Source organism: Montipora foliosa, chromosome 4, assembly GCF_036669935.1.
Source record: "Montipora foliosa isolate CH-2021 chromosome 4, ASM3666993v2, whole genome shotgun sequence".
In the NCBI taxonomy this organism is placed as follows: domain Eukaryota; kingdom Metazoa; phylum Cnidaria; class Anthozoa; order Scleractinia; family Acroporidae; genus Montipora; species Montipora foliosa.
The window spans coordinates 24,513,099-24,529,593 of NC_090872.1; the positions used below are offsets into that span (position 1 = coordinate 24,513,099).

Genomic DNA, 16,495 nt, shown 5'->3' on the forward strand with positions numbered 1-16,495 from the left:
CAATTAGTAGGTAGTAAACTGGCTATCTAGAACAAGGAAGAATTACGTTTTTGCAAACGTTGGCTGTGTAGCACTTATATATGAACAGACTCAACTGATTAGATTGTAATGTGAAGTGCTAGGTTTCTACCCCATATGAACCATGTGAGCGTTAGCCCTACTAATGGAAATGGGCCCACACAAGGCCAGAGGAAAACTCTGATCAGAGTTTTTCTCTCTCCTTATGTGGGCCCATTTCCGTTCCGTTATCATCGGATCATTATCAGCATCTTTTTGTTTTGCTTTTTTTGGTATGGTACGTATTGGAAATCCAGAACATTAACGCATGCGCTGACGGAACGTTTGCACAAAAGAAAAAAACGCAGTACCTCCAGACATGGCGCTGGAGCGTCGTACCAAACGATTCATCACGGGATTTCGGCCCATGCGATCGCTTTTGGACGCAGTTGGCCCTTCGCTGCTTTCTGCTACCGACCTCGCCTCCCGGTACGGCATTGAGGGAGAGATATGGCGGCCCCTAAACCATATGAGACAAATTCCACGCCTACTCACAGCTCAGGACCGCCCTTGTCAATTTTACGTACTACGAATTCGATCGCCTAAATATTCAAGACAAAAGTCATTTTATGTGTCATATGGTAGGCATTGGAGTCGCGGATGAAAAAAGTGTACGCACGCGCCCTGCTAAAGGTAACATACATGTATGCATAAACTTTATTTCATCTCGAATTTCAGAATAAGTACAAGCAGGGCTAATATCTTCGAGACATTACATTTACAGCTAAATTAAATGGTATCTACAGATACATAACTAAATACACAAGATTTAAGGACATTTTAATTAAAAAGAAAAGCCGCTGTACAAAATGCGGCCTGGGATTCTCTTTTAAAACCAGTAAACTCAGTGGTACGGATAAAATCAGATAGCGCATTCTGCAACTTAGCTGATACATAAGAAGAAGAACTAAGACCATAATTGGTTGTTCTGAGTTTATTGAGGGGCAGAATGGAATTTCCGCGGAGATCATGATCGAGAAGAATTAAGACTGTAGAGAACATGTATTTTTCGTATACAATAGCAGGAAAATTGTGAAAAGACAGACTTCTATACAGTAGTAATATGAGGAAACTGTGAGGAAACTATGTGCTTATAGGCATATAGTGATGTAGACTTTGACTTTAGTTGTAAGAGGGCAGGTAACCTGCAAATATAAATTTAAATATTATACCATTTCCTTGACAAGAAATCACGAAAGGCCAGTTTTTGCTACCAGGATAACAGCGCAAAGATCACTACTAGTTTGTCGCGAATTTTCCATGATAAAAACTTGTTCAGAAATAAAAGCGTTAACAACACACACCAGGTCTCCTCTTTCGTATCCGGCTAGAAATTTTCTTCTCGCTTTTTCCTCCGGCCGCGCTTCAGCCATTTGATGAGGACCAGTCTCGTGCTACTCAAGTTGCCTTGTTCGTGCCCAAAATGAATTCTGGGTAATTCTGCCATTCCATGACAAGGGAAGACCCCCGATTCTCATTTCATAGATGCTATATCTATCTATGCATGGTACTGTAAGAAGCCAATTACCCTGATAGCTCATAGCCCATAAGTGTCGTGTGAATCGTGTGAATCGTGTGAATCGTGCGAGGAGCACTACCGCCACGTTGATTTCCCGCAAATATATAGTGTTGGCCGTCCTAAAAATAGGGGCCGCATTTTATCGCAGATCGAGACTTCTGAATTATGGACTGCTGGTATTGTAGAGTCGCTTGTGGCAATAATAACTTAAGGGGATCAATCACCATGCATCACAAATCTCTTCCATGACTTCGGTATCTACCATTGCCGTTATTTGTTTATTGAAAATTTCACGCTAGTTCCAGGCTATATTATGAAATCCTCAGAAGAAAAGGAAGAATGCGCCTTTTCGTCGCACAGCGAAGCTGATCACCCTAGGGTTGACGGATTGGTGACCGTTGGCGTTCAAGCTTTTGTAAGCTGAACTGGTCGAGGAGGTGCGGAAGTATGGCGATCTCGTAACACATTGCATCGTTACATTGCACACAAATCGACCATGTTTTTTTTGTTCCTTTCTTCCCATACACCTCCCTGCCTACTACACGATACAGATGCACGAAATGTCTCTAGGTCATTAAGTCATGTATTACGCAGCAAAACCTGGTTTTAAAAAGTTACGGAGAAGAAGTCTCGGGTTTCTTGTCTCTTTTTAACCTTATAATCACTCGAAGATGGTAGACACTCAGGCCTCATGAGGAAACTTCTAGTAACAAACTTCTTGAGTAGAACAGCCTTTTATTTAATAAGAATCAAAGGCGAGATATTTGTCGCTGAGCGTGGATTTACGGTAAACCTACCAATAGATATTAATCCCAGGGGGGTTGGCGGGTCGGTCAAGCTGGGACCTTGTTAACACGCGGGTTTGTCGGACGGGAAGGGTCGGTGAGAGGACCTTGTTCAGTTGACGGGTCGGTGAGGGGACCCTAGCTATTGAGATTAGTCTCTCTAAACAAGAACATAAATAGGTGAAAGAGCAAAACGTAAGGAATGTTCAGGATAAGTAGATCATGCCAAACCAAAACTGATGATTCTTTTGAAATTACTTTATTTACCCGACACCTTAAAATGAAAGTCTCAATTGCAAACTAATTTTTCTAGGTTATGAACTGAATCACATTATCTCTTATTAATCACATAAAAGGTTGTATCTCCGATGACTTGACTTCAGCATCTACCGTTGTCAGTATTTGTTTATTGCGATTTGCACACTAGTTCCAAGCTATATTATGAAACCCTTAGAAAAATGAAGTAGGCGTCACTAATTAGCGCAACCCGACGCTCATCAGCCTGGGGCTGACGGATCGGTGACCGTTGGCGTTGAAGGCCACGCCTTTGTAACTGGAACTGGTGGAGGCGGTGCGGAAGTACGGTGATGACGTATCACCACACCAGCTGCCACACTGCTTGTAACAATTACCAGTAAAACCAGACACAAAGAAGCCAGTGTAGAAGGAAATGTCGCAGATCAACAGCTGGTAGGAGTAGGCAGTAGAGGCTCCTACGGCATCCCACAATCCTAAAGCCCTTCCAGTCTTACCATACTGAGCTGCGGCTTTAACTGGGAGGTTGGATTTTCGCTTGAAATAAGCTTTTTTTCCAGTCTGGTGGTCGACGAACATGATTTCTGTAAACTAATTAACAACGAAAAATAAGTTATTTGGATTGCGTTTTGTCAGAGTTACTCTCACTTTGTCAACTGAAGATCAAAATATAGGTTTTAACTCGGAAATTTGTGATTTTTCCAAGATTGCAAGATTTTTAGTCATTAGAAAGGTTGCATTTCTTTCTTTTATAAGTCATTTGCATGTCCTTTGTATTGTTTGTTAGGCTGTTGTGCTCTTGGATTTATCGATTTCAATGAAGTCAGTAGAAGGTAGAGGTTTCTGACTATGCTTGACCAGACAGGGAAACTGTCTATGATTTGAAAATAGAAATTCTGAATGGTCTTCATGTGAGGTCGACAAGTTGCGTCAGTGTTTATTACGTTGAAAATTGGGAGTTATGTAGCCTCGAACAAAGTATGAACTACGCGTGCTCTTATTGGTTTATTACGACATTTGATCTAGCAACATACTGGAATGTTGTTGCAGTCAGTCCTGTAGCCATCACTTCCATAAGGAGTCTTAGCATTGTATGTGACTTCCGTGCGGGGTTTGGCGTACTCATCGGTTGTGTAACACATGGTCCATCCTCCATTGTATGATGTCATATCACAGTATGCTTGGAATGCGTTCGAAGGGCTTCCTCCATCCGGGTTCAACAAATATATGCCATCGCCGCGCGAAAGCCCTCTTGTCTTGATATCCAAGCAATCCTTGCCTAGAAGATGCAAGAAACACCGTAAGCGGTTCGATTTAGGTTTGATCCCTTGGGTACGATGAAAGGTGCCAATTTTATGACATAAGTTAAAGGAGCTACGAAACGGGAATTTCTCAGGGGCGAGAGCTCACACATTTAGTTCATCATTTATGGACAAAAATCAATCACTTGTGAATCACTTGCTGCAATTAAAGAAAGAAACTGGTTTACAGATACTGACCATGACTTGATCCACGTATAACAGAATTTAAGGCAGGCTTTGGTAGATTGGATTATTACAGAGTGTTAGCTTAGTAAATCTCGAAGAGCAGAGATTTAGCGTAATAACAAACAACAGTTTGAATGAACTAGGTTTTTGTTTTTTGCTTTGATAATTTGTTCCATTCCTCTCTCCCTTTTTTATTCAACCATCACAGCTCTCTTTGCCACGAGTCATCTGTATTTCTTTGTGTTCTCTTTCCATCACGGATCCTTTCTCTGAATCAAATTTTTTTTAAGGTTTGTATTTTTTATCTTCTGCGAAATCAAAATTCACTTCGCAAAACTGACCTGTTGCATGTTCTTCAGACACACGTACCCAGGCCCTTCCATCACAGAACTCTAAATGCATTTTTGCCATGCGCAATAAGCCTTTGTTCTCAGAGTTACATTTGGCTGAGGATTCCTGGACCCGAACACTCTACAATAAACAATGGCAAACAGCGGTGATAAACATTGTATTCCAACGCATTTTTCATAAAACTTGACGGTCACTTTTGAAAATGTATGTTGACTAGCATACTAAACGTCATCAAGTTTTATAAAAAATGCGTTGGAATACAATGTTTATCACCGCTGTTTTAGTTATTTTCTTAAACAATGGCAAGTTTTTGGTTTACAAGAATTCGAAGAAATGGCTTCCGTTAGTTGTTTTGGGAACAAGAAGCAATGAAATGCAAACATTTTACTAGTTCGTACTTAAGGACGTTCGCGCCCATTGCTACTGCGCATCCTTATAGCGCACGCAAATTTACATGCCACGTCATGCATCGAGCGCGCGCGCTAAGTACTTAAGGACGGTGCCTAGTATTGTTATTGCGCATACGTTTTGCGCATCTCGAGATACTCGGATTTCCCATCGGTGACGCTTACGAATACAGGGATATTTTTGCGCGGTTTAAAACTAGCCGGAGAAAGTAGATCTTAGTAAGTACTCTTGGTATCCACAAAGAAAATTGGGGGTAACCATGCATTTTTGAGAGATTAAGCTTATTTGGGGAAGAACACCATACATTGCTTTGTATTTTAAAGCTTTTTACAAATATTATTCATGAATGATCTTTAAAAAATGCGTGGTTACCCCCAATTTTCTTTTTGGATTTCAATAACACTTGTTAAGATCTACATTTCCTGCATAATCACACACCGGGGCAAAAATATGTTTAATCAGTAGGCACCGTCCTTAAATGAACACTGATAGGGCAGATGGCCATTGCTTTAGCTTTGCTTGGATTTAACGCTCTTGGATGTTCGGTGACCCCTACTTTTCTTTTCAGAAACATATTTTATTTACAATTATCTCCACATTGTCCAAAAATGAACAAAAAATCAATGTGGAAAGTTAAAAAAATTCAAGATTTCTGTCCTCGGGACATGGAATCCTGCCATCTTGAGGCTGCAAGGCGCATGAAACTATGGTCGCTAAATGCGAACTTGTTATTTAAGGAACCTCAACAGTTAACTAAATTCACTTGATGGGTCCACTTAAACAAAGTTTGGTAGAGAATATTTCACTTCAAAGATGTAATTGCAATATTTTTGGGCTTACTGACACTGTGGCCTTATTCGCTAAGAAGCCGGAATTTTTTCAGATTTAGGGTGTTTTTCCGGGCTGCGATACTCACGTAAGTTAAGCTTGTCAAGTACTGCAAGCCCTAGCACTGGTTCTAGTTCTACAGGCATTTGCTGATGAGTGCCAGGACAGATCACGGATTTTAAGTTACTATTTCGTTTCTTTCTGCATGCAATTTAGACCTCAGTGATCTTTCGATTCCCGCGATCTGGTGCAAGGGGAGTTTGTAGACGGTGTTGGTTTTTCATTTTACATCATGCACGAATTTCAGATCAGTGCATATCAGCTGAGCTAGAGTTTTGTATTTTCCCTCCGTTTCATCACGGTCTGGAAAGGTGGTGGTCCTGGTTAAAGGTCGGCACATTGACGGTACTTTCATTCCCTCAACAAACTAAAATAAGTCCCACTGACTTCAATACGCCGTTTCTGTGGTTATCAATAAATAAATGGTAAATGTTGTCACTATCAACGAAATGTACCGCAGCATTACTATCTATTAGATGCACTAGTATTCAAGATATTAAAGTACAGAAGTGCTTCCGGTTCACGCAGCCAGAAAATCATTCTATAGATTCAAAAACAACTCGATCGCTGGAGACTACAGCGCGCAGCGCGACGCTTACGCGTTGACTTATTCAAAAATTCAAAAAAGGCAAAAGAGGCTCCCATTTGTGAGAAGATTGAGGATCCTTCTTTATTTGATAATTTAAACTTTATAAATTTCCAAAAGTCTTCAAGGCGAAGGAACCGCCGATTAATAAATACTTGATTAATACAAAATATAATCAACCCGTAGTTTGTAACAAGAGTCAATCCCATCTGGCCCTAGACCCAGAGAGACAGTAGCTTGTAAAATGCTCTTTTATAGGAACTAATTTGCAAGGCTGTAGCCTGAGAAAATACCTTTCCTAGGAGAATTAGTTGCATAAAATGTTAGAGTGATGGAGACATGCAGGTCATACTTATCTTGAAAAGCACTCTGTGTCAAAAACTTGGAGGATTCGTGCACTAAATTTTCGACTTAATTAACTTATTCCCTCAAAAAAGGTCTTTGTAAAACACCGGATTATGATCAATACCAAATTTCAAAAAATTTATTTCACAAAGGAGTCCGATTTCTTAAACAGATCTCGAATAACTCTCTCATTAAGATTTACTGACAGTACCACTTTACCTCCATAGGATTGAACTACCAACCCTTTCAGGTCCTTTCACTGCCATAAAATCCGTTGGCACTTATAGATTTTACTCTCTCTAACGCCAGACGATTTTACTCGTCAATGGGGAACCCCACGGGGCTGAAAGGGTTAACAGCAGCTAGATTCACTCAAAAACTATGTCCCCATTAACCCTTTCACTCCCAAGAGTGACACTTATAGATTTTACTCTCTCTAACGCCAGACGATTTTACTCGCCAATGGGGAACCCCACGGGGCTGAAAGGGTTAACAGCAGCTAGATTCACTCAAAAACTATGTCCCCATTAACCCTTTCACTCCCAAGAATGACACTTATAGATTTTACTCTCTCTAACGCCAGACGATTTTACTCGCCAATGGGGAACCCCATGGGGCTAAAAGGGTTAACAGCAGCTAGATTCACTCAAAAACTATGTCCCCATTAACCCTTTCACTCCCAAGAGTGACACTTATAGATTTTACTCTCTCTAACGCCCTCGACAGTGAAAGGGTTAACTGCGAACAAGACCCCAATAGCCGCCATTTGAAATCAGTCTTTCCGGACAAATCTTGTGATTGCATTTTGCTCTCTAATCGATCCACATTACCTCCGTCTTACTGCATTTGAGTCTAAGACCAAACACCCGCCAGAAAATATCCAAAATCCTTAAGGCTTCTTCAAGGGACTGTTCAAATCCGTCTAACATAAACGTGATATTGTCTGCGTACTGCCTGAGATTATTTCATTATTATCTATAGACAATCCCCAGAATTTGCAGTTGCTTTTAAGAACAGCCTCTGCCATTATATTTCAACTGATAAGCCAAATAAATACGGGGACAATGGACAATTAATCCTGCCGAACTCCTCGACTAAGTTTTAAAAAATTAATTGCCCAGCGTTTAAAATGCAGCTTTCAGTATCGGAGTAGAAAATATCAATCCATTTTAATGACTGTGACCCAAAGCCTAAGACCTTCAGGGCCTTATGTACGAAAGAGCATTCCAACGTATCAAAAGCTTTCTCAAAGTCAAGAAAGAGAAGCAGCCCCGGAATATTTTTCGCTTCTGCATATTTAATGATACTGTCCATCAATCTCATATTCTCAGCTCGAATAAATCTGCCCTTTATAAAAACTGTCTGATCTCTTCTGATATAAGTTTTGGAATTCGACTTGCTGTGGCTTTTGCCGCAATCTTATCATCGCAATTTGAAAATTAACGGTCGCCAGTTCTTAATCAAATTGAGGTCAGCGTCTTTTTTTGGTACAAGTTTCACTACGCCTGCGAGTCTCAGTGATACCGAAAGCTGTCCTGTTTCATATACAAAATTGAGAGCATTCAACTTGGTCCTTGATGTTGAAAAGGGCAAAAAAGGTGGTATTTAAAGGAGTCATACGAAAGCCTTAGCAACAATTGACGCTTTTTTGTGAAAACTTAGATTTAGATTGACTTATTGAGAGCTTTGAAGCAACCATTAACCATTGACCAAATTAAATTAATTAAAAATGAATATGCGCATGATGACTTCGTAAACCCAAATCTACTTAATTTGGGAAATGGTTAAAATGAAAGTAAGAAAATAGTCAATAAAATATGGAGCGGCTAAAAAAAAAGAGGATTACGAGGGAGCAAGAGAAAGTCGAGAAATCAATTGATACTTTGGAAAAAGATCTTAGTAGCACTTCTATTGATGATTCTCAAAAACAAAGAAAAAATGATTAGAACTTGAAACAAAGAAAAGAGAATTGGAGATAACATTGATTGGATATCAAGCAAAAGGAGCTATTGTCAGACTCAGATCCCTATGGTACAATGAAGGCGAGAAAAAGACCAAGTACTTCCTTAATGTGAAAAAAAGCACTGTAAACGAGGGACTATAAAACAGTTTAACTAACGAGCGAAATTTTGTTGTCACACACGGAAATTTTAAATGAATGTGTGTCTTTTTATGAAAACATTTATAGTTCTAAGATAAACAACCAGCGATTTGCTAAAGATTTCTTTCAACAGCCAAATAATAAACACATTAGGGAGAACAATTTTTTTGCCAAGAGCTCGTCTGTTAAAAAGGGAAGAATTCTTGAAAGCATTAAAATCCATGCCCTCCAATAAAACGCCAGGAACTGATGGTCTTCTATGTGAATTTTACAAGGTTTTAGTGCAATGATTTGGCAGATATTTTGGTAAATGATTTTACAAATCTTTGATATGACTGTGTTTGGCTACTAAGAGGCAAATTTTTAGCATTTAGCAAACAAGGTGGTTTCTTCCATTAACAACATAGAGTCTTAGGGACAGGAAAACACACATGAGAATCATGAATCTAAAAGATGACTTTGCAATATTTAAGTCTCTGAAATTACTACCTGCTCTTTTTTCATGAATATATATTAGCCTATTATAGCTTTCCAAATTCAAAGTTCCAGAAGGAAGTTCATTCGAAAACCGCAGAAAATCCTTAACCTTAATTACTAAATAGCCTTTTATCGCAATTTCTACTTTTCTACCTTAATTAAATAAGGTTTTATCTCTGCGATCGATTTGTTTAACAACAACTGTTGGGGACGAAAAACCTCTGATTCCAGCGTCGGAATCAAAACAACAACTTTTAAAAAGTTCTAAATTAGCTTACACTGATGAGATCACATGAAAATTTAAACCGGAGTCAACTGCAAGGAAAGGATAAGTTTCAATTCTCCTCGGTACAACGAAGCCTTGTCTGTACTCAGCATAGACCACATGAACAACTAAAACCGTGAAACGTTTTTTTCTTTTTATTTCAACATAGAGTATTGAACAAGAAAGGTTCCTATTTTAAAATGTGTGATTACTCGCGACCAAATCGCATCGTTTAGCCCTGGTTTTCGTAGTAAAATGTATTAGATTGCATTTCACTACAGTTTCTTTTCTTGATATCCTTATATAGTGTACTCGATCTTTTTTCGTTTTTGCCGGCACTTCCATTCGTGAATTTTATTTAGAACCGAAAATTATGCAACAGATCCAAAGCTAGAATGGCCAAGATAGGCAATCTTGACGTTAAAAACTTCCTTAATTTTTTTTTAAACCTCTGGATTTTTTTTTGGCCGCATGCAAAGTGTGCACATACCTGTTGCAAGTGTAGATTGGACGAACGTCCGTTGTTCAGGAAGACCAGGTTCACGGGATCGCAAATGCCCCATCTGTAAACGGAGTAAAAGTAAATCGAGAAAGAAAATTATGAAATTATAGTAAAAAATACAAACTGAACCTATACTTACTTAAGAGCCAAAGCTGTTACGTAGAATATTAGAGGCAGTTTCTGAAGCATTGTTCTCTCTAAATACACAGACAGCGTCGCTCTGAATATGTTCCAATGACTCGGAAATAAGAAATGTTTACGGTGCAACCGGTAGGTCTTTCAGTGGAATGAAATACCAATAAAATGCTTTTGGTATTTTGAAGCTGTTAGGTGATGTGGATCACAGAAGTAAATTAAGTCTCCTCTCCTTGGTATACTTATGAGGTTCATCAACTTCAAATGCAAATAGTCACGTGACAGAAACTTGTTCAGTATACATGTTCATTTTGTTCACAATAGAGGCAACGATTTACATAGAATAGACGCAATCGCCTCCTCGACTGGCTGAATTTCTTTCCTTGTTTCAGAGAATCCGACAATAAAATGAATGATAAATCGTAAACCTGTAAGGAACGTTGGAAAAGACCATTTTTTTCTACAAGATAATACCTCCCGCTTACGGTAACTTTGTGACACAATCAACAACATTAGGCGTGGTTACACACACCTTGCACGTGTTTGGGGCCTTACGGAGGGTAAATGGCTTGGGTTTGGTTCAGCTCAGGTTTCATGTTGTCCTTGGGGATTAGGATTACACAGTGAAAGACTGCCCTCAGGGTTAAATATAATTACATATGAGTTTACTGACCGTGCAAAGCTACACCTTCTACTTTATGATTGGCCAAGCCACCTCAGGGGGCAGATAAACCCATACTTTTTATTTCAGGAACTGTCATGGGAAGTTTTTTTGTTCTTTTTTATGTATCCATGAAAATAACCCTAGGGCAGTTTCGGACAAGGGAAAGCGGTTAAACACAAACACGTCCTTGTCCGTGGCCAAACGCTATTTACCCATGGGTAAACCACAGTTAATATAACTCGATCGTTCCCAAAGCTAACACTTGCAGAAAATCTCTTGAAATTCAGCTATGCTTCCCAGCAAATTTAAAACCAGTGAATAATGATGATAAAAACTGAGAAAAATCTTAATCGCTTCCAACCGACGTGTGATGCAATAATTCGCAAAATAAAGTTACCATTGATCGACTTAGAGATGCACGACATCGCGTACACACACACACTCCGTATAAACTTCGCAGGTGCTGTGTACTAATCAGCAATTTCTGAACAAACGCCTCATCTTCATTTAATTGACCAGATTAATGACAAAATCCGATTCTCAGGAAAGCCCTTATAATGATTAAAGGAAAATTATCATCTCTGTTATAAAATGTATGTTTGGATTTTCCTTTATTTGCCACTAGCTAAGCTTGAATTATATGAAAATTTGAAACACTTCTTGTTTTAAGATCTCTTTAACAAAGCAGTGGCAAAACCAAATTAGAATCAGTGAGAGATAAATTCATCTGATCTTTTCGCCGTTTTCGACGAGAAAATTGGAAGTTGACACACAACAAAGTGATTGTTTAACGTTGACGATTTCTTTTTAAACCTGTTTAATTCTAGTTTGCTTGTGGACACGGTTTTTTCCTCAACTAATTAATTTCAAGCATCAAAAAAACTGCCAAAAACTACTAACCACGTTTCCTATTTAATTAATCGCCGTCGTAAATAATCTACAAAGAAAACTGTACAATAGCAAAAACCACAATTTGAACCTATACTTACTTACTAGAAATAGTTTTCACTTCATCTGCCCCAGCCTAAGATAGTATGAAAGGCAGTTGAGATACGTTTTAATCATATGCTGAACATGTCACACCTGTTTCCGATTTGCGTCTAACATATCGTCGATCTAATTTGTATCCAGACAAAATCAATTTCTAAGCCAGGCAACTCCATTTGCATCAGATCTGCTTCAATGTTTGATTTTTCAATCGCTAACCCGAACAGCACTTTGGGTCTCCTTGCGAGCTCTTAAAACACCTCGGTCGTGCAGAACAATACCAATACCACTTGCGCACCCGTTTAAGCAATAGCGATAAACCTGGCGCGCCTGGTTGAGGAAATCGCGATTGATTCCCCCTAGTCTGGATTTCTCTCACCCCTCTAACCTCCTCCAAATCGTATGCTCCAATAACAAATTGAGAAAGTCAAAGGCAAAGTCACATATGGATAGACTACAGTAGGCAACTCCTTCCGACATTCGTCAAGGAGATCAAGTGCTGCTGCTTCAGAAGCGTCAAAACAAGTTAAGGTAATTCCCTTGAAATTGTTCTACTATCAAACTTTTTTGGAAACTTGGCATAATTAACATTCATGATATGAACATTTATAAAATGCAATAAAAATGGGGTCAACGTGCTCGTTTACGCGTCAGCAGGCTCTTAAAATGGGGCATTTTTACTGATTGCGCGTTAAAAATTCGAATCACCTTCATACAGAATTAAGTCTTGGTTGCTTGAAAGATACAAAATTTTATTTTGAAAATAAAGCTTCTTTTATTCACATAAGCAGTATTGCTTCATTTATGCCGTTTTTGATGGCCTGGTTGTAGGAATAGTGCACTTTTTGGGACGGTTCCGTGGTTAGCTTGAAGTCCTCGCCTTGGCCAAAATACACCCAGTACGGAACTGTTTTCAAAAAAATTCATGTTCTACTATCAAACTTTTTTTCTTCTTCAAATATGTTCTTTATTAGATTGTTCTTAGCAAATACCTGAAAAAACATCGGGGGTCACCGGGCTCGTTTGAGAGAAAAGGACTATTTATTTCGCTATCGGGCGAAAATTCTTGCGTTTTGTACGCGCAGTGCTAATGTGCGCGCGCTAATGACGCAAAAATCGTGCGCAGTAGGGATGCGCAATGCAATACTAAGGAATTACCGTAAGCCCTAGACCCTAGACCCTAGACCCTCGACGGCGTCGAACTTGCGAGAGGAGAGGTGCGATTGTTTAAGAACTTATCCAAGGTCAAGAAAGTGATTCCCACAGCAAGGAACACTGAACCCGGTGGAAGACCTACCCAAGGAGGGAGCGTCCCCAGTCATGGCAACATTACATCAGGGAACACTGATAATGTTGGCAGGCCTCTGTAAGAACGCTGTTTTCCCCAGTTATTTTAATGCCTTTCTTTTGGGCTAAGACATTTTTTTCTAAACTGTGCTTAATCAATTTCCGTTGTTAGCATAGTTAACTTTAGTCATGCAACCGTTGTTTTCTGTGGCATGTACTAAACCCCGAAACACCGAAACGAAATCACCAAAACAAGCGGAACCATAGAAACACCGGAACGAAACCACCTGAACCATCGAAGCAACTACAAAAACTTGAACAAAACCATCGAAACAGACTCGATTGCAGTATAAAACTTCCGGTTGGATTGTCGCTTAAAATAATTTCTCGAATGGTTTCCTTCAAGTTTCCTGTTTCGGTTGCTCTTAATTCACGATCTTTGCAGCTTCCCTAAGCACACCGGAAGATTCTTTTATTTCCTTATTTTTCCTTTATTAAGTATGTCACGCAATGATGAGCAGACGCCGAACGAACGCCATTGCAGTTGGAGTCACCGATGGCTTTGAGATGTGAAAACGACGTTGGAAACAGTGCAAAGACCAAGGCAACAACTGAACAAAAATACGAGGCGACAAAGTTATGAAGTAAGAATGTTAACGCATTTGTAAATTTTTGTGTTATTCAAATGTATTTGCATTTCGATGAGACTGATTAATTAAATGGTGGAGACTGAATTTACCAAGTCTACTGTGTACTTGTGTAGAAGGGTACAACTTTGAACCAAAACGACTAATTTTACTTACAGTGAAACTACATCACGAGTGAAAGAATTTCAGAAATCTTGCGATCTGCACGGTTATTATAGCTGTTTCGGTTGTTTCGCTGCGTTCGTTTCGGTGTTTAGATGGTTCCATTGGTTATGTTCCGGTGTTTCAATGGTTTCGGCGGTTTCGTTCCGATGGTTTTGTCAGTTCGGTGTTTCGGGTTTTAGTACATGCCGTTTTCTCTTACCCGCCCATGCCGTCATAGGAAAGGGGGGGTGGGGGTTATTCTATATAGACATTGCTTATCTATAGTGTGGTGCGCAGGACGAATAAGGAGGACTTTCCCGCCATGTGAGAGTAAAGTTGTGTTCTTCAAATGATGTGGTTTATCGTTCTCAGTTAAAATACATATGACGCAACGATATTACCGGAAGTGAAAATTTTCCCCGAGGCTCGAGTACCCGATGTAGTGGTCGGAGTTACTCTCTCCTGCATCTGTAGCCGGCCGACACCTAAGCACAAACATCCAAAGGTATCAAGGGGAAATACAGATACAGGATCACACTTACATCCAGAAGAGCGCGTAATTACATGAAAGACGCTTTTGACAAGCGTCACGCAGTGTCCACAACTTCAACATCACTCGTGCCTCGGAATATAGACAATTAAGGCCACAAAGTGTCCCCTAACACTGCGGTTCTCAAGTACGATAAACAGTTGAATTTACCCTCACCTAAAAATAACCATCCTTGATCCTTTATAAGCTCCAGTTTAGCTTCATAGCGGTTTAATTCCAACTGATGAGATACACATGTACACACGCAGGACACCATAAACAAACATTACAATGCGCGTGGTTCTAAAACAAAACGAAAATAGCGATGGCTGAAATGTTTCTGAACGAAATGGTTCGGGATAAATGAAAGCAAATAAATGCAAAACATGATAGGTACCTCATACAATAGGAGATTTCCGAGATATAAACCAGCTCACAAGAGAAAGTGCAAAACAACTTCCACAAATAAAATTTTCCAGGTCAATTCAAAAGCACATGGCAAGAAAAACTATTCGAGGCTATTATGGGCAACTCCGTAGGCCCGCAATACGTACAAACTAGATCCTACACCCTTACGCCTACCTTATTGCTGGAACTTTACAGGTAGCAAATGCTTAGGGACACTTCACGTTGGGTACCAATTCGGGCATGTATCTAGATAATTACGTACATTTTTGCGGAATCTGAAGGCACGCGAGGCATAACGTTTGTCGTTACCTACTGCGATGATGTTAAACCGTAATAAAATCGAAATGTAAAAGTTACCCTCGCACTTAACTGGACAAAATTGATATAAGCAATTGTCTCTTATAGACACCGGCTCCAACGGGATTTGAAGCTATGACCTCTGCGATGCCGGTGCAATGCTCTTCTAACTGAGCTATGATGCCACACGGATGAGAGCTGGTCAATTTGTCGGGATCATTTGTTCCGGTGAAAGGACTCAATAAATGAAAGAAATGCATATATTTGAAGTACGGGTCATTGTTGGTATAATGTAGAAATGATCCTCGCACGTAATCGGACAATTTAAGCAATCTTAAAGAAGAAATACCGGCAGGGACCATCAAGTACTCTTTGCGAGCGGCGTATGGCCCCTTTATTAGCCTGCGTAACAAGCGTTTCCGACGGGCCAGAAGCGAATTTATTTTTATGGCTGCGCGAGAATAGGGTGAGTCTCGCCCCACTTTTCGCACAGCCATAACATTAAAAGTCTTCATGTTCTCCCACGGAAACGCTTGCTACGCAGGTTACGTCTTTATAAAAACGTCCTACAGGATACTGTATGATCATTGCAGTGTTGTGAAACGATTCCCGGGCTTTGTCTTCATTTTCCTTGACAATTGAAAATTCTCAAAAGTGTAGAGAGCAGGATATTCACTGATAACTTTTAAATATAAGACAACGAAAATATCTTAAACACACGTTTCGACAGAAAACGTCTGTCCTGTTCAGTGCAAGTGTCACATGAGATGCAAATCTGGCTCATCTAAGTCTGTAATTTTCACGCTTTGTGCACTTTTTTAAGCACTCGTTCACATTTATCAAATATTGATATTCAGATTTGAATCTCATGTAAAGCTTGCACTATCATAGAAGACAGAAGATTCTGCCGAAACACGTCTGCAACATTTAAAATCGTTGTTTTTTATTAAGAAGTTTAATTATTGTGAAAATAATACCATCAACATATCTCATCACAAAGTTAAGGCAGTACTTTGTCACCCTGTATTTGAAGGTCTCGAGAGCTGGCTCGACCGGATTTAAAACCTACAACATCCTCATTTTGATGGTTTTTCCAGTTTAGATCAAACGTCAAAATCATGTCATTTCGCAAAGAAAATTGTCCCCGAGGTCTCTTTCCAAGAAATAAATCAGAGGATCAACTGGAAACAGCCTTTCAGATGATCCTGTGATTCACTTGTTATTTCACTGTATTCTGTCATGCAGAGGAAACCTTGTTTAGATCAAACCATGCGCAAACAAATTAAAGCGGGCCGATGGGACGAACATAGATATGTGACAGAGCGAAGCGTATAAAGCCGTGAAAAAGATGAAATGTTTTACCGTATTTCT

The 16,495-nt window shown here is 39.6% G+C and overlaps 1 protein-coding gene across 2 annotated transcripts; it reads right to left on the minus strand.

Moving 5' to 3' along the window:
- Positions 1-2,610: 2,610 nt before the first annotated feature.
- Positions 2,611-14,734, minus strand: LOC138000423 (uncharacterized). Of its 2 annotated transcripts, none has more exons than XM_068846828.1 (5): positions 14,597-14,734; positions 10,015-10,087; positions 4,445-4,574; positions 3,651-3,895; positions 2,611-3,207 (listed from the first exon to the last, which is right to left on the minus strand). In XM_068846828.1, exons 1-5 carry the CDS (start codon positions 14,608-14,610, stop codon positions 2,839-2,841), a joined length of 831 nt encoding a protein of 276 aa, XP_068702929.1. In that variant the 5' UTR covers positions 14,611-14,734; the 3' UTR covers positions 2,611-2,838. The 2 variants fall into 2 exon arrangements, with proteins under 2 accessions (XP_068702929.1, XP_068702928.1); XM_068846827.1 differs by lacking the exon at positions 14,597-14,734 and adding an exon at positions 10,166-10,422.
- Positions 14,735-16,495: the final 1,761 nt, after the last annotated feature.

Excerpts from the sequence above, each read along its gene's own strand:
- LOC138000423 (XM_068846827.1), bottom strand. The coding sequence starts at position 10,215 with ATGCTTCAGAAACTGCCTCTAATATTCTACGTAACAGCTTTGGCTCTT. Across the intron at positions 4,575-10,014 it reads CCAATCTACACTTGCAACAG|AGTGTTCGGGTCCAGGAATC; the intron begins GTATGTGCACAC and ends TGTTTATTGTAG. Across the intron at positions 3,896-4,444 it reads GTCTGAAGAACATGCAACAG|GCAAGGATTGCTTGGATATC; the intron begins GTCAGTTTTGCG and ends TGCATCTTCTAG.